The sequence below is a fragment of the Megalopta genalis genome, chromosome 3 (assembly GCF_051020955.1).
Source record: "Megalopta genalis isolate 19385.01 chromosome 3, iyMegGena1_principal, whole genome shotgun sequence".
Classification (NCBI taxonomy): domain Eukaryota; kingdom Metazoa; phylum Arthropoda; class Insecta; order Hymenoptera; family Halictidae; genus Megalopta; species Megalopta genalis.
In genome coordinates, this window is record NC_135015.1 from 27,026,260 (window position 1) to 27,050,975 (window position 24,716).

General features: G+C 46.4%; 1 protein-coding gene and 1 long non-coding RNA gene across 2 annotated transcripts; one reads left to right on the forward strand and one right to left on the reverse strand.

The window, feature by feature from the left end:
* Positions 1–17,517: 17,517 nt before the first annotated feature.
* Rab27 (RAS oncogene family member Rab27) lies at positions 17,518–24,615 on the reverse strand. Its single transcript, XM_033473450.2, has 5 exons — positions 24,023–24,615; positions 23,734–23,804; positions 23,363–23,477; positions 22,771–22,883; positions 17,518–21,419 (listed from the first exon to the last, which is right to left on the reverse strand). The coding sequence occupies exons 1-5, from the start codon at positions 24,164–24,166 to the stop codon at positions 21,236–21,238; spliced, it is 627 nt and encodes a 208-aa protein (XP_033329341.1). The 5' UTR covers positions 24,167–24,615; the 3' UTR covers positions 17,518–21,235.
* LOC117222013 (uncharacterized) lies at positions 22,740–23,703 on the forward strand. The gene is made up of 2 exons (XR_004490605.2): positions 22,740–22,877; positions 22,940–23,703. It is a non-coding gene; the product is annotated as an uncharacterized LOC117222013 (long non-coding RNA).
* Positions 24,616–24,716: the final 101 nt, after the last annotated feature.

Genomic DNA, 24,716 nt, shown 5'->3' on the forward strand with positions numbered 1-24,716 from the left:
TTTCCAGGAACGAGACCTCGGGTGGAATCGATTTTTCGGAAATGAACCGACCGATTCGGGTTTCCTAAGGAGAACGGAGGTAGGCGCGCGCGCGCGCGCGCCCGCGCTCTAACAAACCGTTTATTATGAGTTATCGTCGCTCAATGCTGGATCGTTAGCAGTCAAAGGGACGGAGAGCAAGCGACTGGCACAATTAAGCTGGTCCAGATAAGTGAATTACGTCGGTGGCCAGGTAACGAAACGTGTTCCCGCCGTCACGCCGCCGGCGCGAATTCACCGAATAACGTTCTCGAATTCCAAACAATCAAACGAAAAGTTACATCCACCCACGGTAACTGAGTTAGCGGTGTAGTAACGAGCCGTCAACAGGAATTCGAGGAAGCTCCTGCGGTCCGACAAAATTTTCGTCCGCATTGAGGATTCCGATGGTGATCAGACGCGCTTCGGTCGATCATTATGGCCGCTTCGCCATCGAGCACAATTCGATTTTCGAACTCTTCGCGCATGCAACGTGCCTGTACTCTATCACGGTTTTCGTTTCACGAAGAATCATTTTTCCGGCGAGATCTTGCACGAAATTCTTGTAAACATCTCAACATCTGGGCGAAAGTGTGAAGAAGATTCCAATGAATTCAATTCCAATTCAATTCCAATTCAATCCAATTCCGATTCAATTCCAATTCAATTCCAATTCACAATTCAATTCCGATTCAATTCCAATTCAATTCAATTCAGATTCAATTCCAATTCAATTCCAATTCAATTCCAATTCAATTCAATTCCAATTCAATTCAATTCAATTCCAATGAAGAAATTGCTCCATCATTGTCTCACTATTTTATTTTATAGTTCCTATAATATTTTCCTAGGTGTTTAATGTAATAATAAAATTACTCTTTGACTGGCAACTTAACAGCCTGAAAAATTTCAGGAAATTAACCCTTTGCACCCGGCGCCATCCCGGACGTTATCTACCAGCAACTCTGCGCCTCTTTGTCGCGAAAACGTGCACCTACGAATCGTCATATAACATCGACGTGACAATAAATTGCATAGGCGTAGGGCCAGCACAGGGAAATTCACGGCAACCCGAAATTTGCCATTTCCAGGAGAAATTATTGTACAAAGGCGCCGCTGCGGCCGTGCAGAAATGGCAAGAACAATGGCGGAGAATATTTGTTGTTCGAGGCAGGAGAACTCTGTGTTTAGCATTAATTCGGCGATGAACAGGCCGATAGAGGGCAGCGATCGGCCGTGGACGAAATCGTGCACCGGTTCCGCGAGGGTCTGGCGTGAATCCCGCATATAATTTCCGCGTACCGAATTCGGGGGAGCGGCTTCAGGAAGAACGATGGTACGCGACCCGCGGAATAAGTAGTATCGGTGAAATATGGTCCCGACGGAAGCGTTTTTACCGCTTGCACTTTATGCGCACCGGAGACTGCCAAAATTTCCCCGTTTCTCCACATGGCTGCGCATCAAGCGCGGAACGAAGGACCACGGATTCGCCGAGGTTTCCGCGGAGACCTCGTATACTTATCAGAAAGAGGATCTCGGCCGACGGTGCGTTCCGGCGTGAACGGGAAAAAATATATATATGTATATCTGTTCGCGACCGCTGCGATCAAGCATCCCGGCGATATCCGACGATTTTTAACGGTTGTCTTACAACGGAACGTCATGTCACGCAAACGTCTGAAAATTTGCTGCGGGGAACTCGAGATTTTTCTGTCAACGTTTGCATGTTAAACCTTGATGCTTCGAAGACAAGAAAAGAGTTGTCTTATTTATACTTTAGATTTTATGAAGAGATTTTATTCTTTGATTCCTGATGTGTCTGATCATTGCCAACTGTTTTCACTTTTATTTGGAGCTTATGATCGATAAATGGTTGAGTTAAGTTTTTGAGATCTTGGCGTATAATCTTTACTCATTTAGTATATTTTCTGCTGGATTATAAAGGCTTGCAATGAGGTATTTTTTTATATTATATTATATTTTATGGATCGCATTACTAGATTATAATATTGTGTCAGACTTGTTACATAAATATCGAACATAATCGACCAAATGAGAATGTTATTTATCTGTTTTGAATGGAAATCAAATTCTCCTCTTCTGTTATCGATATTTAAACGAAAAAGTAAAAATTGTCGTGCAATATCAACAAATTATCTTATAGTGTACAAATTTATTTGACCTAACTATAACAAAAGTAGCTTTCCATTTTTATATTATTTAATCCACCTTTCCTCTAACTTATTACTACGTTATTAAATCGATATTATTTTTAATCAATTATTAGAAAATTTCAAGACCAATTTACTCATTTCAATCAAAATTGATTATATCATTAATTTTTTTATTAAAAGCTTATTCTATAAATATCCAAGAATTATCATAATTTTTTCAAAATATACAAAAGGCTGCAAAAGAAATCGTAGTGTAAAGAATTAAACAATCTTTCCTAAAGAGTTGAGCTACTCCAAAAAATTCGCAGCAAGAACCGCTGTTAAAAAGCTTACAATTTTTTGAGATCATCGAAACGCAATCGGGCTCTGAAGAATACAAGCACATATTGTATAACATCAAATATATTTGCTTGACAAAACGAAGGTTTTTTAACATTTTCATACGAAGACGAACAAAAAAGCTGAACCCGCAAAAGTCACAAGTCAAAATGATCGAAAATCTGACTTCCGCGACTACGATTCCACTGAATTGAACGTACTTTGGACAATGAAGACGTGCCACAAGGACCGTAATCGAGCCAGAAGATCGAGGAACGAGCTCGCAAGTGGGTTCCGAGCCGACCAAAACACGGGAGACTTAATCATTATCAAAGCTCGCTCATTGTTCTCGGCGGAAAACTTGAAATCTGAATGTAACGAGACTTGTAACTTGTTCGCCGCGGCTGCAATCTGCCGCCAGGAACGTGTGCCCGGAATCCGTCCCGGGAACGAGCCGTTCGTTTAATCGATGTTTAACGATTCCGAGCCGAAGAAACTCCGCCGTGGATAGGAAACTTCGAGGAGAAACGAAACGGCCGTTGTTTCCAGAGTTTTTCCGGGCGCGGACGCGGACGCGGACGCGGACACGGCTGGTTAAGATTTCAGGCGCGCGCGAACGATTCGTTTCGGCGGGAAATATCGAGAATTCGAGAGCGGCGAACGATTGAATACGATTATGGGCGGCGCCGGTGATTTATGGTCGTCGGGGAGGAGCGGTCTTTCTGTCTTTAAAACGGCCCGCAGATACGTGCCGCGGCGGGAGCCGCGAACACGACGAGCTCCGTGACGGAATGTCCTTAGAATTTATACTGGCTCGTTTTAATCTCTGCGAGCGCGGCTGCTCTCTTCGATTTACGAGTCGCGCGCGATGCGATCCATGGATCTTTTCGAGTAACGGACCGCGATAATGCGCCTCCCACCGCTCACGACCTTCGCCGAACTAAGCGTTGATTTGTTGTTCGGATCGCAGGTCGAAGATAAACGTAGCCGTTGATTAGCAATGAATTGCTTGAAAAGCAATAGTAATGTCTCTCTAATTGACGCTCAGATTGTCCACAAAAATGGACAATTTAGGATGAGAAGATACGATTATTCGATCCTTCGGTTCATTTTCATAGTTACGAATTGTCAATTCGAAGGAAATTCGAAGACAATTCGAAAGCAATTCGAAAGCAATTCGAAGGAAATTCAAAAGCAATTCGAAGGCAATTCAAAAGCAATTCGAAGGCAATTCTAAAGCAATTCGAAGGGAAGTCGAAGGGAATTCGAAAGCAATTCGAAGGCAATTCGAAGACAATTTGAAGGCTACGTGACACGATTCGAAGGCAATTCGAAAGCAATTCGAAGACAATTCGAAGGCTACGTGACACGATTCAAAGGCAATTCGAAGGCTACGTGACACGATTCGAAGGCAATTCGAAGGAAATTCAAAAGCAATTCGAAGACAATACGAAAGCAATTCCAAGGGATTTCGAAGACAATTCGAAAGCAATTCAAAGGCCACGTGAGACAATTCGTAGGAAATTCTGAGGCCACATGTCACGATTCGAAAGCAATTCGCGTCACATGCCATGATTCAACGGTCACATGCTTAGTACAGTAATTTCTTCGTAATTCGCGCTCAGATCGCGTACAAAAATGGACAATTTGTGATTAAAATTGGGATTAAAATTAAAAGAAAATTAGGGAGATATTTATTAAACACTATGAATTTCATGTAACCAAAAGTGGACCAAATACGAAACGGTAAACTAAAAATGTAATTTCTTTAGAATCGCTATCGCGCGTTATTCGTAACTCGATAAAATAATTACAGAAAGAATGGACCGACGATTCTCATTAAAATCGGGAGAAATCTGTGACAAAGAGGCGCCGGGAGCCCGCCGGTCGGCCGTAGTTCTCGCGCAACAACGATCCAGAAGCGAGTGGCCTTATCCGACTGCGCCGAAAAAGAGTGACAGATGGTCCGCGCCGTTAATGAGCTAATTACGGAGCAGGTTGCGCCGGCCTGCAGGGAACAGCAAAGTGTCCCATGAACCGTGCATCGCACTACCACCGTCGAAAACCGGCAGCAACGGGGCGCGCGGCGCCGGTATTAGCATCGAGCGGGCTCCGGGCCCGGAGCACAGCAATTTATCCGTAAACGGTTTTAAGCTTCGGCTAAAAGGGAATTTACCTTAATCTGAATGCCAGTTATGGCACGCGGGGAGAAAGAGCGAGCGGCCGGATAGTTCGCCGAGGTTACAAGAGGAACACTTGTCGGTCGCGCCGCTAATTCGAGATAAAGCACATACTCCCCGCTGAATCGTTCGACGATACACACACACACATACACAAGGAGACTGTATCAGATCCAGAGACCAGCGAGGCCAGCGCAACCATACCCGGGATTATTTTCTGCGCGGAGAATGGCCGGATAGACGGCCGAGAAAATTAGGTTCGTGGGACGGGAAACGGGGCGGCGGAGGAAGGGGGCAGATAAGAAACCTTCCGCGGTTTCGGAAGGAATGAATAGCGCGGCGGGCCGAGCCGTGGCGCGCAAACAATCGATAAGTAATCAATGCCGACCCGGTCTTTTGTTGCCCCGACGGTTTCCGGTTGTGTACCTTCCGCGGCCCGGTTTCCAGCCACGCGATTTTCTGCGCCGGAAATGGCGGACGGTGCGCGATACACGGAAACGATTGGTTTCTTCGCGGATCGCGGATGAGCTCGTGGAAAGTGTGTCGATTATGCGCGCGGGAAACGGCGATCATAGCCGTAAAGGTATTATCGTCGGAGTTGCAGGGAAGCCGCGGAACTCGGGAGGGAACTGTGTCAACATTCTTCGACGATTGAATGGGAACGAAAGTTAGACACCGCGCGGAGACCGGCGGACAAAATAAGACACCGTCGGAATTGCGTAACGATGCGCCAGATTGTCGAGGGGCTGAAAGAGACGTGACGCGTTCGCTTCATTTTGTAACATCGTTAACGTACAGCGGTCCTGTTATTAAGCGTGTAATATTCTGCGGTGAATAATGATAAAGCGGGCCGGATAATAACTGTCGCACATTTGCATAATTATAATATTACATCCAAATAATAATATTGTAAAACAAGGTTACCGGATGCGAAGCACTTTTAATACGTTTCGCGGGAACATTTAATGCGCGGCGGCGATGTTATCGAATCTATAACATCTGTTGCAAACAATTGCAAAATAACAGGAACGAACGAACAACAGTTTTTCGATGCATATTATCAAAAAGAATCGAGGCACTGTAATGTAACTGACGCTCGTCTAACTGACGTCTAACTGACGCTCAGATTGTGCACAAAAAAAAATGGACAATTTGGGAAGAGGAGATACGATTATTCGAGATCTGCAGCTCGTTTCTTATAGTTGTTGACAATTCGTAACTATAAAAACGAACCGCAAGGCTCGAATAATCGTATCTCCTGTTTCCAAATTGTCCATTTTTGTGCGCGATCTGAGCACGAATTAGGAAGAAATTATTATACTAAGCATGTGACCGTTGAATCGTGGCATGTGATCACCGAATTGCTTTCGAATCGTTGCATGTGGCCTCCGAATTTGCGTCGAATCGTGTCACGTGGCCTTCGAATTGCTTTTGAATTTCCTTCGAATTGCCTTCGAATCGTGGCACATCGTGGCACGTGGCCTTCGAATTGTCTTCGAATTGCTTTCAAATTGCCTTCGAATTGCGTTTGAATTGCCTTCGAATTACCTTCGAATTGCCTTGGAATTGCCTTCGAATTTTGTAATAATATATTACAAAATATATTGCCAATAACCCCCCGTAGGGGATTTCATAGCTCAATAAAAAAAAAAACATACGAAGTACAAAATAAAAAATGTGCTATCACATTACCCGTCGAATGATCCACGTAATCTCACCGTGACAATCATTTATATAAATTCCACTTGATCTCGGGATATTAGACGAACCAAAAATCCTGGAAGAAACGAAGGGAGAATATCGCGAGCCAACTAAATCTTTCCACGTCGGAACGGTATCGATATAAATTCCAGTTGATTGTTTCCCGCCAAAAGAACAGTTTATGGAAGGTCCTCGGTGTAGCTAAAGTCCCCGAGCTCCCGGAAACTTTTAAATTCCTCGGTGCGGCGGAAAGTTTTCTGGAAGTTTCACGGAATGTTCGATTCCGGGGAAGTTGCCCGGGTTAAGCCCCGCCGCGTTCCGAATCATCGCATTTTGTTGTTTCCTTTCCGCCGGCATTGTTTCCGCGTCGATCAGAACTTTCGTTCGTTTCGTTCATCGTTGATCCAGCTGTTCGTACGGTTTACAGGGCCGAAGTGATCCGCGGAGGGTCAAGGACTGGCGGAGCCCGAGCCAGCGATTCGGAGGACGAAACGAACGATTACGGCGTTGGTTCCGGTAAAAAGCGAGCGCGCGGCTAGCACAGTTCGCCGGACAGTGATTATAATCCATCGCAAAGTGGACGCGTTGCGGTCGACCTTATTTCAAGCCCGGGGCTTCCGTTCGCGCCACTTGCCGCGCTGTTAAAACAGTAAACGTCTCGTGCCCGGGCAACGGGCAAAGTGCAAATTCAACTGTTCCCGTCTATTTCGCATGAGAACTCCACTAAAAGCGACGAAGCCCGCAAAAAGCCCGAGTTGTCGAGGTCCCGACCGCAATCCGGAAACGTCAGGCTGGTACATCAGCTTCTTCACGGGTGAGAACTGACACTGTGCACTTTGTTAATGACCCCAGCCCGTTTTATAGAGGCTTCCAAGCCCGGCTATTCAAACATCTCGCGTATTTTACACCGTTACATTTCGTTCGGTCGTCGAATCGTTAGCAATTACACTGCCGACCGCTGAAACGTGAATCATTTGGTTGGCGCATATGAATTGTCGGATTTCCTTTACATCTGAACGTTCGTCTCCCTGTTTTCGTTAACATAATCTTTTTAACATAATCTCGTTTATAGTCGTACTTTATAGTCGTCCATTATAGTATAGTGTTCCATTTTGTTATTTGTTTCGAGTTTGTTTTGAACAGTGCCAATCAATTCTCCCGGCGTCCTCGCGCAACTTTATACTTCGGCCACTCATTTTTTCGCCATAAACGCATCGAATTCGCAAGCGCAAGTAACACGACCCGCGTACGAATACGGTACAAAATCTTAAGAATAATGCAGAAAATCCGATATATCTGCTGCTATGCTCTTTCGCTCTGGTCAGCGGCGAAACGGTTGGATTTTGACAATATCCTGATCGCTTCCGGAGTTCGCTGGCAGCGCAACAAACGGCGCAGCGAACGTGAAAGCGATCTGCCAATAAATTCGGGAAATTCCGTGAAAAAAGGATGGTTCCGGAGCGGTGGATTCGGAGCAGCGGGAAGCGGTTTCCCGTGGGTCCCACGACCGCGGCCAAGAAGCAGTACAATAACTCGCTCGACGGCGGCGGCGGCGCGGTGGCAAAATCGTGACAACGCGTGGGATTCCGTAACGAACGAGGTTGCGTCGTTAAGATCCCGGCAAAGAATATGCGATCCGAAATCGAATTACCGTGCCAGGGGATCCGGGGGATTTCCATATCCCGGCGGCCATCTTCGGCTCGGAGAAAGGAGAATATCCGGCTGGAAGCACGCCGGTGACTTTAGGTTGCTCGTGAAGTACCGGAGCCGGGGCACGGCCAGGCGGTCCGGGGACGTTTTATTTCGACATTATAAGCTATTTCACTTTGAAATGGGACAAATGGAATTGCAGCCCCCATCTAGCAGCGGTCTGGCATGCACTCCGCGGCCCGGCATGCCGGTCTCCGGCCAGCGAACTCTCTTGCCAGAACTCGTTCCGATCCGACTCGTGAATATGATTCTCGCGAAATTAAAATGTTCGCCCATCTCCTCCCGCCTTCCCGGTTCGGCTCTTAAGGAGCTATTGGAATCCCGAATCGTCCGGGACGGCCCTCTCTGGATGACATCTTGATCCGAACGATAGGTACGACCGCGACCTCGTTAAGTCCCGATCGATGCTCGCCGACATTTACCTCCCGTCCTCGGTTCGCTGGTGTCTCACTTGGCACACGCTCTCTCTCTCTCTCTCTCTCTCTCTCTCTCTCTGCCTCTATTTTTATTATATTTTTATTCCATCGTACGTTTTATTTTTCACAGGGCAAAACGACAACGAGGATCCGCGCTTTAAAAGTCCGATAAAAGTTCGAAGCGCCGCGACGGCGCGGATTGTCTCGCTGGTTGGCAAACGCGGCCGTTCGCAGTCCACGATTATTAATACGCGGACAATACGAGAGCGCGAAGATTGCGAGACGCAGGATTTCCGGATATCTTTCGAAGATGCACAGCCATCTTGAACAGGTGGCCGGGCGTGGTCCAAGAATCCGAGGTTTTCCACGTTTCGTAAAAATGTAAATTCATCTGGAACAAGGTGAGAGCGTAATCCGACAACAAAAGCTCGAGATTGTACCTCGGTGTTGCGAAAAGGGTTGCACGTTTGCGTGTCACATCGAATTCATGCGTCCGGTGCTTTGTCCCGAAACCATTCCACTCGTGTTTCCCCTAAAATATCAAATCATCTCAAGGTGCGAACACGAGCCGTGCACACGTTTCTGGTGCGCCTCGAAAATGTAGAATCGGCTGAAACGAAGTGAGAGACTCGGCCCCGGCTCAAAAACTGTCGCAGAATGTCGCGACAGCATTGAAAGTACGTATAATGTACGGTAATGTATTTTCAGCGGAGCCGTTCGGCTCGGAAGTTTCCAGCTAATTTCGAAAGTCCCGGTGCCGAGGGACGGTCTCGGCCGTAGGATTGATGACCGACGATCGAGCAGATCGATGTGTACGTAGACGCAGCCCGGTCGCCTTCGGAAAGAAGGATCCTCTTTTCTCGCGGGCCCGGTGGCTCGTACGTTTCAGCCCGGTTGATGTTCATTCCTCCTCCGCCTCCTCCGCCCCCCCAGGGACAATGCGACGGTCTCGATTGTTTCACCGGGGATTCCCGGGGCCATGAGAAACTAGCTCCGAGTGAGAAACCGTGGGCGCTGGCGACAGCGAAGAATTCCGCAGGCGGAGTTGAACAAGCGAAGAGCGGAGAGCACGCTGGAAGAATCCCGAGACATCTATCGCCGAGCCCGCGAGATGACGACGCTTTATTCCCTCGACGAGATTGCCCGGAATCTGATTGTCCGGATTAGACTCGGAACGAAGAGAGCCGTTCGCGCGATGTAGGCCAAATGTCGCCATTGAAATCTTAATTGGCCCAGCAACCGTCGGCCCGATCGATCTCTTGATCCGAGCCATCGATGCCGAATTGCCTCGAAGGCGATTGACTGATCGGCGCCCGGCTGAACGCTGACTGGCCGAGCCTAATTGCTCTGAGCGGCGGCTGATCGATTCTCAGGTATGCTGACCTAACTACCGTCTGTCTCGCGAAGGTATACGCTCGAGACGCGAACTTCGGAAACGGCAAGTTTTATCGGGTTGGAAGGAAAGTAATTTCGGTGTTTCGATGTGAAATGGAACTCAATTTTTTTCGATAGAAAAAACGAACTTTGATCGGTCTGATATTTTCCATTCTGTTCGATCACCTTTTGCCATATTTCTGGTAACTTCACGATTCCGAGCTCGTAAAACTTCTGCTCCTTATCAGTAAAAATCAAGTGCGAGTGCGATGCATCAATCAAGTGCGATTCGAGGCTATCGTTATTATTGAAATTTTTACCGTTTAAAAAGTTTTGCAAACCTCGAAGTAAATGATAATCCGATGGTGCAAGGTCGGGGTTATATGGAGGATGCGACATCGCTTCAAAATCAAGCTCCAATAATTTTGTACACGTTGCTAAAGATGTGCGAGGCCTCGCATTGTCGTGATAAAACACGATTCCTTTGCGATTTGCCAATTCTGGCCTTTCCGCTTTGATTGCTTCCTCCAATTTCATCAGTTGTTGATAATAAACATCCGAGTCGATTGTTCGGTTGCTTGGAAACAGCTTAAAATACACAACACCTTTACAGTCCCACCAAATTGACAGCATGATCTTTTTCTGATGCGATTCAGCTTTCGATATGATTCGTGTGCTTATTGGATTATTATTGCTTATTGAAGAAAAATCCGACGAATCCGTGATCCTCGGCAAGATCCAGTGTTAAATCGCCATTAGGATGTGAGATGCGTTTAACGAGCGACGATTAAGGTCGCTTATGGCGGCGGAAGGGTTGCTAGGCTGTAACAGCAGCCGACGCCGATTCAAATTCGAAATTCCCCGGAATCGACGAACTTTCCCGCGCGAAAGAGGATTAACAAACGCGCGTCAGGTGCTGCGCGACTCGCGCCTCGGGACTCGGGACATGTTTTGCTCGTTTAGGATCTCGCCGGAATTTTCCTCAATTAGCATCTGGAACAAACCCGGCGCGACTATCGAGCGGATCCGCGAGTGCAGTCCTAACTCTAACTCTCTCTCTCTTTCTCTCTCTCTCTCTCTCTCGCTTTTCGTCTTCCTCCTCCTCCTCCTCCTCCGACATCGCGTCGAGCAGAATCGGGGGCTGCCGATCGCGCGATATCTATGAATTAAATCTCGAATCCGGCCCCGATTGAAACTTCAAGCAGTTATAGAAAATTCCCGGGAATTTCATTCCGATTTATCTACTCGAACTCCCCGTTGATTTCCATTTATGGATTTTCTGATGACGGCGACGCGACGCAAGCGTTACGGACCCTCGGACCTGCTCGCGCGATCGATTCCCGTTTATCGAACAGAAAGACTTCGTGGACTCCCGCGGATCGCGAGCGATGGTTATTCATATTATTCCCGATAAAATTTCGCCGGAACTCCGTTTACTTAATCGCCATTAACGCGACAAATTGCGGTGATTCTCCGTCGGTGATTCCGTACTCGTTCGACGTCGTTCAGGCCAATTCTCCGGCGGCTTCTCATTCCCGCCGATCTGCAAATCCTTCGAACAGGCCGGCCTGTAATCCATTAAACGTCTCGCGGTCCTTTCGATCCGTCGTCCGATCGGAATCGATCGAAGTGCCTGCGGTTGTAGGCTGTCGCACTTCCCGGACGCGTTTTGTCACAGCGACACAAAATATGTTTGTCCATCGATGCTAAGCGATTTCCTATCGGCGGCGATATGCAAATACCGGAATTTTTATACGCGACCGTTTCGGCCATTTTTCATTCGGTCGGACAAAAGCCGACCGGACACACTCCTTTTTTTTCCTCTCCTCCACCCCCTTCTGACCGACGCGGCGATACTTCCGGTGGCTGTCGAACGCCGAAAGATTTAAATATCGTCACCGATCGGGACGACTCCCGCGATCGGAAAATTTCGAGTGCATTGTTCGTTAATGCAAATCGAATGGAAACGAGCAGGAGAATAATTGCCTTAATGGGACGCCGCCATTTCCGATGCTAATTCTTCAGCGCGCCGTAAAATAAATAGCGGTTCTGATTGGGCCGAACCAACAGGGCTCTCCGAGCATTTCTAGCATTTCTCTGCGTGATATTGTGCCAATAGGCTCCTACGCTGAATTAGGAAAGTGTTTGAACACGCGCAATTGCGAGGTAAATTATGACTTCGTCAGTGTTCCTTTATTCTCTGGATATACAGTAATGTCTCTCTAATTGACGCCCACAAAATTGGACAAAAATGGACAATTTGGGAAGAGGAGATACGATTATTCGAGCCTTGCTGTTTATTGTTATAGTTACAAATTGTCCACAATTATAAAAACGAGCCGCAAGGCTCGAGTAATCGTATCTCCTCTTCCCAAAGTACTGTACAGTAATGTCTCTCTAATTGACGCTCTGATTGTCCACAAAAATGGACAAGGTTATGTCAAATTATGCATTTTCGTGGACAATCTGAGCGTCAGTAAGGGAAACATTACTATACAGTAATGTCTCTCTAATTGACGCCTAGATTATCCACAAAAATGGACAATATGGGAAGAGGAGATACGATTATTCGAGCCTTGCGGTTTATTTTTATAGTTATAAATTGTCAACAACTATAAAAACGAGTTTCAAGGCTCGAATAATCGCATCTCCTCTTCGCAAATTATCCATTTTCGTGGACAATCGGAGCGTCAGTATGGAAGACATTACTGTAAATTGAAAAATGTAACTAAAATACTTGGTTGCGTTAACACGATCACCTAATCTAAACATTAACCTAAACGCGACTAATGTGTATTGTTTTGTAACAATGACAATGTTGGATTTAATCTTTTGAACCGTTCTAAATGCTGAACTCCTATGTAAAATTGCCGGGCGAGCACAAATATCTAATTGAAAAAAATCAGAAAAATTTATTTCTTCCGAAAAATCGAAAATAATCGAGCGATCGTATGAAACTCCCTGCGGTCTTCCTTACAATAGATGCTCGAACGAAGAAGTTCGTGTACAAATTTCTAAGATATTTTTACAGATACAGTGATTGCGAAAGAAAAAATCAGAAACCAGTCATTTTAACCAGTTCGCTCGTTCCAGCGTTAAAGGGTCTCTGAATGTTGCACAGATACGTTCAAACATTTGCAACATTATCAAAAAATTCTCTATTATATTCAAAAAAGTCCAGAGAACAACCTCGCATAAAAAACTCTTCGAATAGCTTTCCTGATTCTGAAGCAGAAAAATATTCCCGATCCTCAACATCCGGATATCCCGGAATCAGAAGTATTCTGCATTCGATACTTTCATGATTCGGCGGAAGCCGACCTAATCTCCCAGCTCGTCAAGACGAAGCCGATAACTCTGCCGAGAACCCTATCTCGTTGGCGATAGCAATCAGTTTTAGAGTCTCGCAGCACGGCGGCGAAGGTAGCCGCGGCAAAGTGCGGCGAAAATTATTCTTGTCTCGTAGAAACCAATTAAAGATTCCTCGTTTGGAGGGTGCCAGGTGGCCCGGCCAGGGGTATCGAGGAATGGCTCCCCGGGATCTATAGAGTCTGGGCCTCTTCCAATTAACGTCACGTCCCCGGCCGGGATCGTTATCCTTATCGGCGACCCTTTGAGCCGCCGCGAAACGATCTAGAAAAAGTCTCACGATCCGCGTGGCGAAGGACCGCTGGAACTTGGCTACTTCTTATTCCACTTCCGCTTTGTTTTAGGGCGGCCCGGGGAATCGTAAACGGCGGAACTCCGTTTCCGGGCGCGGCTTTCTTCCTGCGGAATCCGTGCCAGGATTCCCGGGACAATGGCCGATGGGAATGTTCGCGCTTACAGGTGATACCCGACGGCCGGATAGCCCCGCAGGACGATAAAAACTGCGGCAGAAGAGTTCCGAGATGCCCGAAACGCATCGCGGAACCGGCGATTCGCGTAATCGCAGGTGTTTGCCGGAACGTGCCCCATTCGATCCTCCGCCGCGGCTCGTCGAAATTCGCGCGGCTGCGGAAGTTCGGCCGCGGGAGATTTATTGCGATAGAGCGTCGCTGGGCAGAGAGATTAATTGTGTTTCTCGAAATGAGCCGGTTTGATTAATAATTTAACCGGCGTTGCTCGGAGCCGCGTGGATCTTCCGGGATTAAATTCGGATTTTTCGGTGTTGCTAATCGCTCGTCTTCGCTCGACAACTGTGCCGAACAGGCGGGAACATCCAGAAAAATTCCCCCGAAATCACGGCGATATTCGGTTCAGCAAAATTCCGAAGATTCCGCCGGAAACGCGTTGCTGAATAATTGTTAACGAACGGATAACGTTGGTACTTTAATTGAACGATTATTACGGCCGCTTTCGGCGATCGCATCGTTTACTATTTTTCACTGGCAATGCTATATAATCCGTTCAGCACATATTATTTTGATAGATTACCAGGTAATTCCAATTAAATTTCCATCGATACCGGAACAATTGAATCGCGCGGATCGTCTTAACGCGATAGCAATTAATGCGCCGCGAATTAATTAGATACGACCGACTCGGCTGTACAACGAAATGTTAATGAAACGCTCGTTAAACGATCGCACACGCGCGATACTCCTGTCGAATTTATGTGTGCTCTTACGGCGAACGTTCTCAACGAAGGAAATGCTCGAACGTTCTCGACGAAAAATGGCTCTTTGTGATAGGAGAACAGAATGCTAACGGAGGGTCTCGATAGCCGCGGGAGAGGGAGAGAGAGAGAGAGAGGAGTAGGAGGAGTGAGCAACTGCGCCGTATTGGTAGGCTGTAGTTTTCTCTCCATTGTTACCAGGATCGCAGGAGACTGCGAGAGGCGTGCCGCGAGAGAAAATCCTATGCTATCCTAATCCCTCGATTCCTGAATTAATAGGAACGGCGTGACCGACTTTCGTTTACCACGAGCAGCGTAATAGAGTGCGTGGAAAATAATGTAAACAGGACAGAATAAGTCCTAGCACTTTAAATAAAGAGACTGAAATTGGACTTTCATTTTAAAAATGTCTGGTGAAACGGCGAAGAGGCTCGCTGGTACAAAATTGTGTGAATAATTACAGACTCGAAGCAACTTCCACATTTTTAGTGAAATTTTTGTATGTTTTTTGTATTAGAAATAAATTATAATTATATATAAAATAAATAAATAAATAAATATATATATATATACATATATATATGTAAATATTATTTATATATAAATATATTATGCATAAGCCACATAAGCCATACTGAGCCAACGGAGCGCCAAGGATTAAAAAGCCAGAAACAAAAACATTCAGTTTCCTCAACGAAACTTATTCGATGTAATAATTCATCCGAAACATTCAAAAGTCACCCGGTATCTCGATTTCGATTACTTTGGCTTCGAAAAGGCTGCAAACATAGTCGAATGGTGTTAAACAAATGTCAAGCATCAAAAATACGATTATTTTATCTTCGAAACTCTAAAACTAAATAAAGAGATACAAGAAGCAAAAATTCTCCTGTCAGGGAAATTATTTCGTGCGAAGAAACGCTAACGAACGCGGTCGTGGGAGAAATCGTAGCGCAAGGGTCTAACAGTGCAATAAAAATGCAAATAGGAACCGCGAGTTAATCCGCTAAGAAAAAAGCCAAGTCGCGCAACAAGTTCTAGCGTGTCGACGGCGTCGTGCGAATTTTCCGAAGCAATTTGCGATGGGATCGGTTCTAAGATCGACGCATCTTAGCCGGCAGTTCCCTTTTTCGCGGCGCGGTGTCATCCGGAAGTTATGAATCAGCGAGAAGGCGCCGGTGACCCAGAAAACAGCGTAGTTCCGACGCGGCCGAGGCCGAGGCTCCGCAATTTCGCTTTATCCGCCGCGGCGCACCGCGCCGCGCCGGCCCGATATCTAGCTGGAATTGTTTCCCTTTGCCTGACAAGCGCGGCAGATCCCGTGTCAGGCCGTCCAGAGATCTGCCACGCGAGCAGGATTCCGTGTTTGGCCCGTGTAACCAGAAGTTGGCGCGTGTTTGCCCAAGAAACCCCGCCGGAAATGTCGGCCGACCTCGCGAACCGCGTCTTCCCCTCCAGAAGCTATTAAATCAATCCGTCATTAGGCGCACGAGTTAATTCGTGGCTCCCGCGATTAATCCATCGCGACGTTGCGGCGCCGCGACGTCTTAATATCGAGCTCCGAAACGCCTTTCCACGTTCCAGCAACCGGAAAACGTTCCGGAAAGTTCCGTCTCTCCCCGAACGCTGCGAACTGAAACGTCTGCGAAAGCGTCGGCAAATGCTTTCGACAAATCCGAACACCGCGGATCCGAAAATTGACGTTTCCTCTTTACAATGACGCATCGAAAATTGATCTACGACTTTTTGCCGTCGTCTCGTCGAGCTACGAAGTGAAAAGTGTGCCGCCGCTAAAACAAGGCGCGCGGAAGCGAATGAAAGCTCCGCGTTTTTCTTCCGTAAAACGGACAAGAAAAATGGTGGATCAAGTTTCGAGGAGTCGTTGCAGAGAGGAAGCTCCGATCTTCGAAACCACGGCAGAATCGACCGGAGAAAAAATTCTGCGACGTTTCCGTGGACGCGTTCCGTTCGCAGAATGCGTGAGCGCCAAGACATTATGTGCAGCCACTGTGCATAATGGAGGATTAACTGGTAAGTCAGGAATCGCGCGAGCGTTCGGCCCGCGAACAATTCGAGTAATTGAAACGTCTTCGTCACCGCGAACTCGAAAGCGCGGCGGTGGATCTTGCCGGTAACTTCCGGTCAGCAGTTCTTGACACTGTGAGGAAACTCGTGCACTCGCCTCGCGGTATTTCGTACGCGACGAAGGACAGAGCCGGAAACGGAGCCGTTGTCCCAACGAACACCGGTGGAAAGAGGAGAGAGGAGAGGAGCGGAGAGGAGAGGAGACTCCGGCGTGGGCGGCGAACCAACCACGGTCGGATAAATAGCATCCTTTTGATAGTCCTGGATCGTATGCTTTGAGCCGGTCCCCATCGCTTTGTCTGGCCTCCATCGAGTGAACTTGAGGGGCCACGTAATAATTACTCCGGCACAGAGGGAGAGCATCTAACTGGTAGTCTCAAAGTGGTCGTTACCAGTATCAACGGCACGTTGGAGACAAAGCTAGGAAAGCCTAATCGCTCCATTGCCGTCGAACGACCGGCAAAGCGAGTCCAAAATATCGCCAAAACGTCTCTAGATGCTTCCGCCGATATTACACAACGTGCCCCAAAAATGTCTCGCAATGCGGAAATAAAGGATTCCCGAGGTCATTCGAAGCAACTTTTTCCTTAGCGAAAATGCAATCCGCGGCTTCGTTTACGAGTTATTAGCGAAAAACGCTGACCAATGAGGGACGAGCTCGCTCAGCGCTTGGCGGCCGAGCCAATCAACGGTACTGGGCTTCGTCCGCTAGTTGGCTCGGCCCCGCCTTGCGCCAGCTGATCTCGCCTCTCATTGGTCACCGTTTTTCGTCAATAACTCGCAAACGAAGCCGCGGATTGCATTTTCGCTAAGGAAAAAGTTGCTTCGAATGACCTCAGGAACCTCTCATTTCTCGCTTGTACAATAATTTTGAGACACCCTTATTCCGGTTTCATGGCATGGGTATACAATAACAGCGGTTCCCGCGACGTTAGGCACATGAGTACATTTCATTGTTGCTCTTTATTGTTCAATAAACTCGGTTTAAATACAATAGAAACGCTCCTCCTCCTTGCGACGCATTGTGGGATATTCGAGTCCCGAAAACGGTGAATCTGCAATTGTCTGCAGAACTTGAAACACGGCACAGTGTGATTCGCATTTGTTAATTTCATACGGTTCTGCTGGTTGTCTGATACATATAACTAATTCATGATAGGATTGAATGTAATCTCTGATGGACTAGAAGTTATACCTTCGCGAACATCGTTTCTTTTCATTCCCTGTTCTGAATACTGTTTAACTCTTCGCTTTTTACGTCTGATTCTACCAATTGGTCGAATGAAATTAATGTTTAGAATAACAAATAAATCTTCGTGTTTCGTACCATCTGCCCATTCACTTGCATCCGTCGCTTTCATTCGAATTCTCTGGTTGTTCTACGAGTCCTCGTAATTCGCTGCGGCTCGTAATTCCGAATTTGAAAACGAAATCTTCATATTCTGCAACGAGCATGGGTCTAAAAAAAATTGTCTAGTCGCTTCCGGGGACCCAGATACCGCACAGAGCGGGCCGCGCGAGGGCGATTCGTGTGAAACGTGTGGCTGGTAGACTTCGTCGAATCGAAGTTTCGCCGTAAAAATAAGTTTCCGGCGGCGAGCTTAAAAGCAGACGTACTCGTAAACAATAACACCGGTGTGTATAAATAGCCGGCTAATAAGCCGGGCCGAGAGGTGGTCAGAAAGTTCGATCGAACTTCCATAAAGGAAGTTTCTGCCGCGGAGAACTTGACTCAGGCCGGCCGCACTTTTTACCCGCTCCGGTTATTGATGAAAGCAACTTTCATCGAGCTATTTTCCAGAGCTCCGGCCTCCTCTCGCCGAGATCGGTTTGCGTTTGACTGCGAACCGGCGCGGGCCGGGAGGAATAATCGAAACTGCGAAAAGAACACCTGCTGTCTACAGCGAGGGGGGAGAAACTATTCTTCGCGTTTTCCATTCGAGCGGCGAGCGACCGAGGACCTGAGCCAAGCAGCTTAGAATCTCCTCATCCTCCTCCTACCGTCGTCCTCGAAGACTCACCGATGAATTAGCAGTAATCGTTTATTAATCTTTGTTTGTTTTTTTCTTTTCACAACACACGGACAGAGTCGTACCGTTTACAATAACAATACTCTTGAAGCGTATTAGTTGCTACGAATGTGACGAGTCTGCAACGGTACACACTTGCCGAAATGAACACTAGTCGATTCGCATTAAAACACTGGTGCGACAACGTTGATTCGAAAACGAACTACCCTGGTCTACGATTGTTGTACTGAACGAAGAGAATAGTCTCTACCACAGCCCGGGGCGCCGACATCTTTGTCATGCCCAAACGTCTTGATAGAAAACATCTAGCGAGTTACTATTATATCAATTTGTATACACTCAACAATCATATATATATATATATTTTTTTTTGTATAGTCGAACTCGATAATCTGTAACATCGTGTAAAAATTGGAGGAAGTAACACACATAGTCTTCGCGATACTACTGCTTTGATCGCTGAATGGTAACTGTCCTCTAGTTCCGTCTGTTTCTTTCAGAACCGATTTGGAAGATGCTTCCTCGATCGATCCAGATTTTGTTTCCTTCCGAAAGATCTAGGCAAATTTTTAATTTCATTTCTAGAATATTTTTGATTAGTTTCGATTTGTACTGCTAGACATCGGTTGGCTTTCCTTTGGAACTCGTTTTGAGAAAGGATTTCTCAATCGATTTACGCCTCGTCTTCATTTCAACGATCCAGAAAAATTTCTAATTCCATTTCTAAAACATTAACGTTGAGGAAACAATTCCTCGATCGATTCGAGATTCATCTTCGCTTGAAAGATGCAGCGATTTCTTTAATCGATATTTCGGACTAGCACCTTCAGCGTCAGCGATCGTTTAGGAAAGATCGAGGTTTTTAGACCCGAACACACAACACACGTATAAAAATGTCAGGATAAATAACGTGCTCGGTCTTTCGACGCGTAATCAGCTTGCGTTCGTGATTAATATACGCGTATGCGCAAGTACGGTGGCCCAAAAAGTGTTAGTACAGCTTTTAAAATGCAACTTTTTTTTAAAACTGGTCTAAATGACTTGAATTTTTTTAGATGATAGAGGGACTAGTATACTAGACAATGGCCAAAATGTCTTATTTAAATTTCGCTATTATTTGAAACGACAAAAAAAAATAAAAACTCGGTTTTTATATTTTTTATCTGAGCCTATAACGAAAATTTCAAGAATATCTTGATCTCGGTAACTTGTACGCACGCTGAAAATTTTATCGATATTGATTACAACAAATTAAAGATGGCAAAAGTCGCAGTTTTGTCACGATTTCGACCAAAACCTGTACGAAGCCCGCAGTTTTTTGTCAGCAAATCTTCAGCACGCATATAACTTACCGAGATCTATGAGAAACATTTTTTAAATTTTCGTTATAGGCTCAGATAAAGAAGTTAGAAACAAGAGGCTTTTATTTCTCCACAGTTTCAAAAAAGTTATCGCGCGTCTACGAACACTTTCGTGCGCCACTGTACCTGCATAATCGGTCGCAACTTAGCCGGATCGCGCGACCATTAAACCCAACGACGGTGTACGAACGAGCGTCGCGCGAGAGCCGATGGAGTCGCGAACAGTTTGATTGTTCCCCGCCCTCCCCTTGGCACGGTACTTACGACTAGGTGGTACGAACTTTGATTAGACACAATAACAGCATCAAAAATACATTAGATATAGTCGGAAAACCACCGAAACCCTGCCCCGAATCATAGCCACTGTATCACAATGTTTGGCGAGTGAAGTGAGACTGATTCCCGTAGCAAAGTTGCAACGAAGGTGACCGCAAAGTATGCGATCGCGAAGTGTCGGGATCTCGTTCACGATTAAAACAGTTCCGAAGCTATTCTGTAATCCGGTAACTTCAACAGCCGCGCGAACATTAACACGAAGTCCTCGTTGATAAAATGTTCGCAACGAAGCCACCGAATTCGGCAAGATAAAAGAGATGCTCCCCGAGATTTCTCGGAAAAGACGGTTCTTCGCCTCTCTTAAACAGCACACCCTCTCACCCAATAGCATCAATCTCGTTGCAAACACGCGACTTAACCACCGCTGAGAACTGTAAAATCGCTAGTCGAGATCTGTCCAAGAAAACAGCCATCGTTCGGCAGACAATAATAGCCGATCACAGCCAGCATCCCAGACGAACAGTACGCGGCCTATGTATGCGCGTACGAATATTGAACACGTTGTGCGTCCGAGAGTAACAGGCAAAAATCGCATGGTCGCGGAGGATGAGAGACAACGCGCGTCGAGAACGGTCCTGATGTAAAATACCAGGGGAAGCGGCAATGGAAGACGACAGTATACATGCGTGGATGCGTGGAAGATCGTTTACGTAGTACAAACGGATGTGTGGAACGCGAGACAATCCATTGGCGTGCCCGCGTATAAAACCGTATAAGTCCCGATGGGGCCCGAACGGAAACGTTCGACGTCCAGGAATTGAACAATCGGGAGGAAGCCGGTTTGGCCGTCGAGCGTCTCGGTTTCGGCCGGCCGGAACGCTGGGAGATTCAAGGTACAAGATTCGTTTCAGACGTCAGCCGAAGAACGCGCGGGTCCGCCGAATTCAGAGCGATTGCGGGGGCGGCGTTTTGTTCGGCTACGTGTAAGGACACTGTCAGCAGTAGCAGGAGCTGCTGGGCGGCGGGGTGTCGCGCTCGTGGCACCGCAGCACCTTCTGATGTGGCAGCAACGATTTGTCCACGGTGGTCTCCATTCGGCGCATCACTCGGTCCAGGAGCACCTCCACGGCGTGCGCCACGTTCTGCCCGCTGGCCGCGCTCGTTTCCAGGTAAACCAAACTGGGGAACACAATCCATGCAGAGCCCTTGAGCTGTCACGATTCCCGGCTCCGCCAGGTTATATGGGATTAGAGGGCTTCGCCCCGTCCTCTTTGGAGAAATGTTCTGACAAAAAGCTAGACGCCGGGGGAGGTGGGGGGCAGGACGCGGGACTTGATTCTCGGCCGATGCACCGTCCAATTCATCCTCGTGTCTCGGCCGGCAACCGAACGATCGGGATCGCGTTTCTTCGTCCGGTCGATCTTACATCCGAGGCAAGTTGCGGGACGGTTGCATGTTGCAAGTTGGAAGTTGCGATTCGATCGATACCAATTCAGAATGGTAATTTTGCGACTAAATCGCTCGCGGCTTTTCGGTCTACGGTTCTTGGGTTCTATGTACATCTCGATTCGTCTTTCTACGAAACCCTGTCGTTAATTCGATCGATACCAATTTCGGACTTCAATTTTGTTGGCTGGAGGATAAGTATGGTGAATTCTCCCTAATTGATCCTTAGCTTAGAAGCCAGAATGGACAATTTGGGAGGAGGGTGCGATTATTCGGCCCGTTTTTATAGTTCTTGGTAATCGGTAACTATAAAAACGAGTAGCAAGACTCTATTAATCGTGTCTCCCCTTTCCAAGTTGTCCATTTTATTGTGCACAAGCTGAGGGTCAATTAGGGAAAATTTATTGTATCTCTTCAATCTGATTTAAAATTTTGTATCTCTCTAGCACCTCACTCATGTTTGTTGGCGAAAAAATAAGTACAGTAAATTCCCCTTAATGGACCCTCAGCTTAATAGCAAAAATGAACAATTTAGGAAGAGGAGGTGCGATTATTCGGCTCGTTTTTATAGTTCTTGGTAATCGGTGACTATAAAAACGAGCCACAAGACTCTATTAATCGTGTCTCCTCTTCCAAGTTGTCCATTTTTGTGTACAAACCGAGGGTCAATTAGGGAGAACTTACCCCTTCAATCTATGATCCTGAGACCAGTGCACTGACACCAAGTCGGAACATTAAATTTGCAAACTAGTACGATTAGTTAAATTCGATAACGTCGTAGAAAGACCTTTGTTTAACACCTTCGTTATGATCTTAAACGTGCATAATGGTTAGAAATTTCGATTCGCAGGTCTCTAGCGTCGAATAAGTTGGCTGTTTTAAAATTTAGCATCTCTGTAGCACCAGTGCCGACTCCTGTTTGCAATCGTGGCAACCTGGCACCAATTTGTGTGCAAAGTCGGCAGATGGAGCAGCGATGGTCGGCTTGGTGGGGGCAGTAACCTTGAGCAGCAAATTGATTTTGTTCGAGCTGGCTGTGGTCAGAACATTTCTTCAAAGGGAGATCGGGCCGTGTGCTATTTACCCGTGTTTCTCCGCTAATTCCCGTGCCTTATCTTCGCTAACGACACGTCTGTCTTCCAGATCGGACTTATTTCCGCAGAGAATTATGTCTGGATCTTCGCAGTATGCGTGAGTCTACACGTGTACAAATACCTTCAATGATTTTGATTAGCTTAACGAGTACTTTGTAGGATTGAACGATCGAACGACGGTTTGAGTTGCGAAGTAACATCGAACACGCTTGTGCTAATGGATAGAATGGAACATCGTAGATAGTCTTTTTAGGGAGAGGAGCAATAAATTTATTAAGTGTATAAGAACATGACAGTAGTATACAGTCGTGTACATAGTTGTTTGATTTCCGTAATACAGGATTTATTTATAGAACACGTGAGAGACTTGCAGAGGTCCTGAGTGATTAATTTGAATTACTGAAAGCGTGAGAGTCCCATATACAGCTCTACACTACGGGGTAAAGCTACGATATCATGCACCATGCAGAACTAGGAAACGACTGTGCTACAGAATGCGAACAGGCAAACCTCGACTCAAATCATCGTTCAACCTTACAGACTAAGCCATCTACAACTACAGTATTAATAAATGATTAGTACCCTAAGTTGTTCCAGCCAATTTCTAACTTCGAGGAACGAGAGCTCATTGGTCAGGTCAAAGATTAGGAGGAACCCCATGGAATCCCGGTAAAATGTAGTGGTTAAACTTCTGAACCTGGATATTAATAGCACGGAAGGTCTTTGTAGATAATTATGATAATTAGGTACTATCACTATCACTATCACTATTAGGGGGAATGCTAATGACATCGGCTGCCATGAACGCACAAAGTAATGTATGCGCATCAGTCCAAGTACTTAAAATGTTTCACAATGATCATAAATAAGTGTTAATAGCTTGTAACTACTCGAAATTGTTATTAAAGGCTGCTACTATTAAAGCGTTACTACCAAAATAGAAAAACCATTACCGCTCCTGGCCAGCTGTATCCCACAGCTGCAAATGCACACGTTGAGTTCTACCATTCGCTGTCTGGTATATCTGCAATAGATAATGATCCCAACTTGTCAGTAGACCCATATGTACCTTAAGTCTCATTTACATAAAAGAACACTTGCTGTGTACCTCTGCCGATCAACTGGACTGCGGATTTTAATGCAAGTTTATTCTGTCAATAGTAGCCTCAAAATCGTATCAAATTGGAAACACCCGCCACAAAATCCGCAGTCGTTTCCTAATCGCTAAATATACCAACTCACCACCCGTTTTTCCTTAAAATCAATGCCGACCGTCGACATAAAATTCGAGTCGAACGTGCCAGACGTGTACTGGCACAGGAAGCTGGTCTTGCCAACTCCGGAGTTCCCAAGGGCCAGAAATTTAATTAAGTAATCGTAATCCATCTTCGATAAACGGCGATACAAATTATTGGCGGATTCTGTCGAGAATTGGTACTTCGACGCGAGATATCGAACCCTCTAGGCACGACTTAGAGTAAGTCCCTCTGTCGCAAAGAACCTTTGTATTTCAATGACGGTTCGATCGTTTCGGTGCACGAAACATGTGCGACATTAGACACCTGTTGCCTACGTATACAATTTTCAAAAGGTACGCGCGTCTCGACACGGAACACCCGGTATATGGTACAGCCTGCTGCGTCCGCCGAAGTGGAGGATCTTCGGGACCGAAGTTATGGTTGCCGCAAAACCCGTAAAAATCAACACCACCGTTCTAAATTCGCGAACTACACTGAACCTCGTCCACACCGATGTGCGACAGGTGGAAGGACGCCACGATTGTGGGTGGATGTCGGATGGATGGGCCAGCAGTTCCGCCAAACTAACTGTGGAAAGAGTTAAAGTCCCTGCCTTGGGAATAAAATGGCGGTCGGAAGACGCGGTTCTTCATTGGTAAAGAACATTTTTTAGCTTCGACAGGAGAACATACTTATTC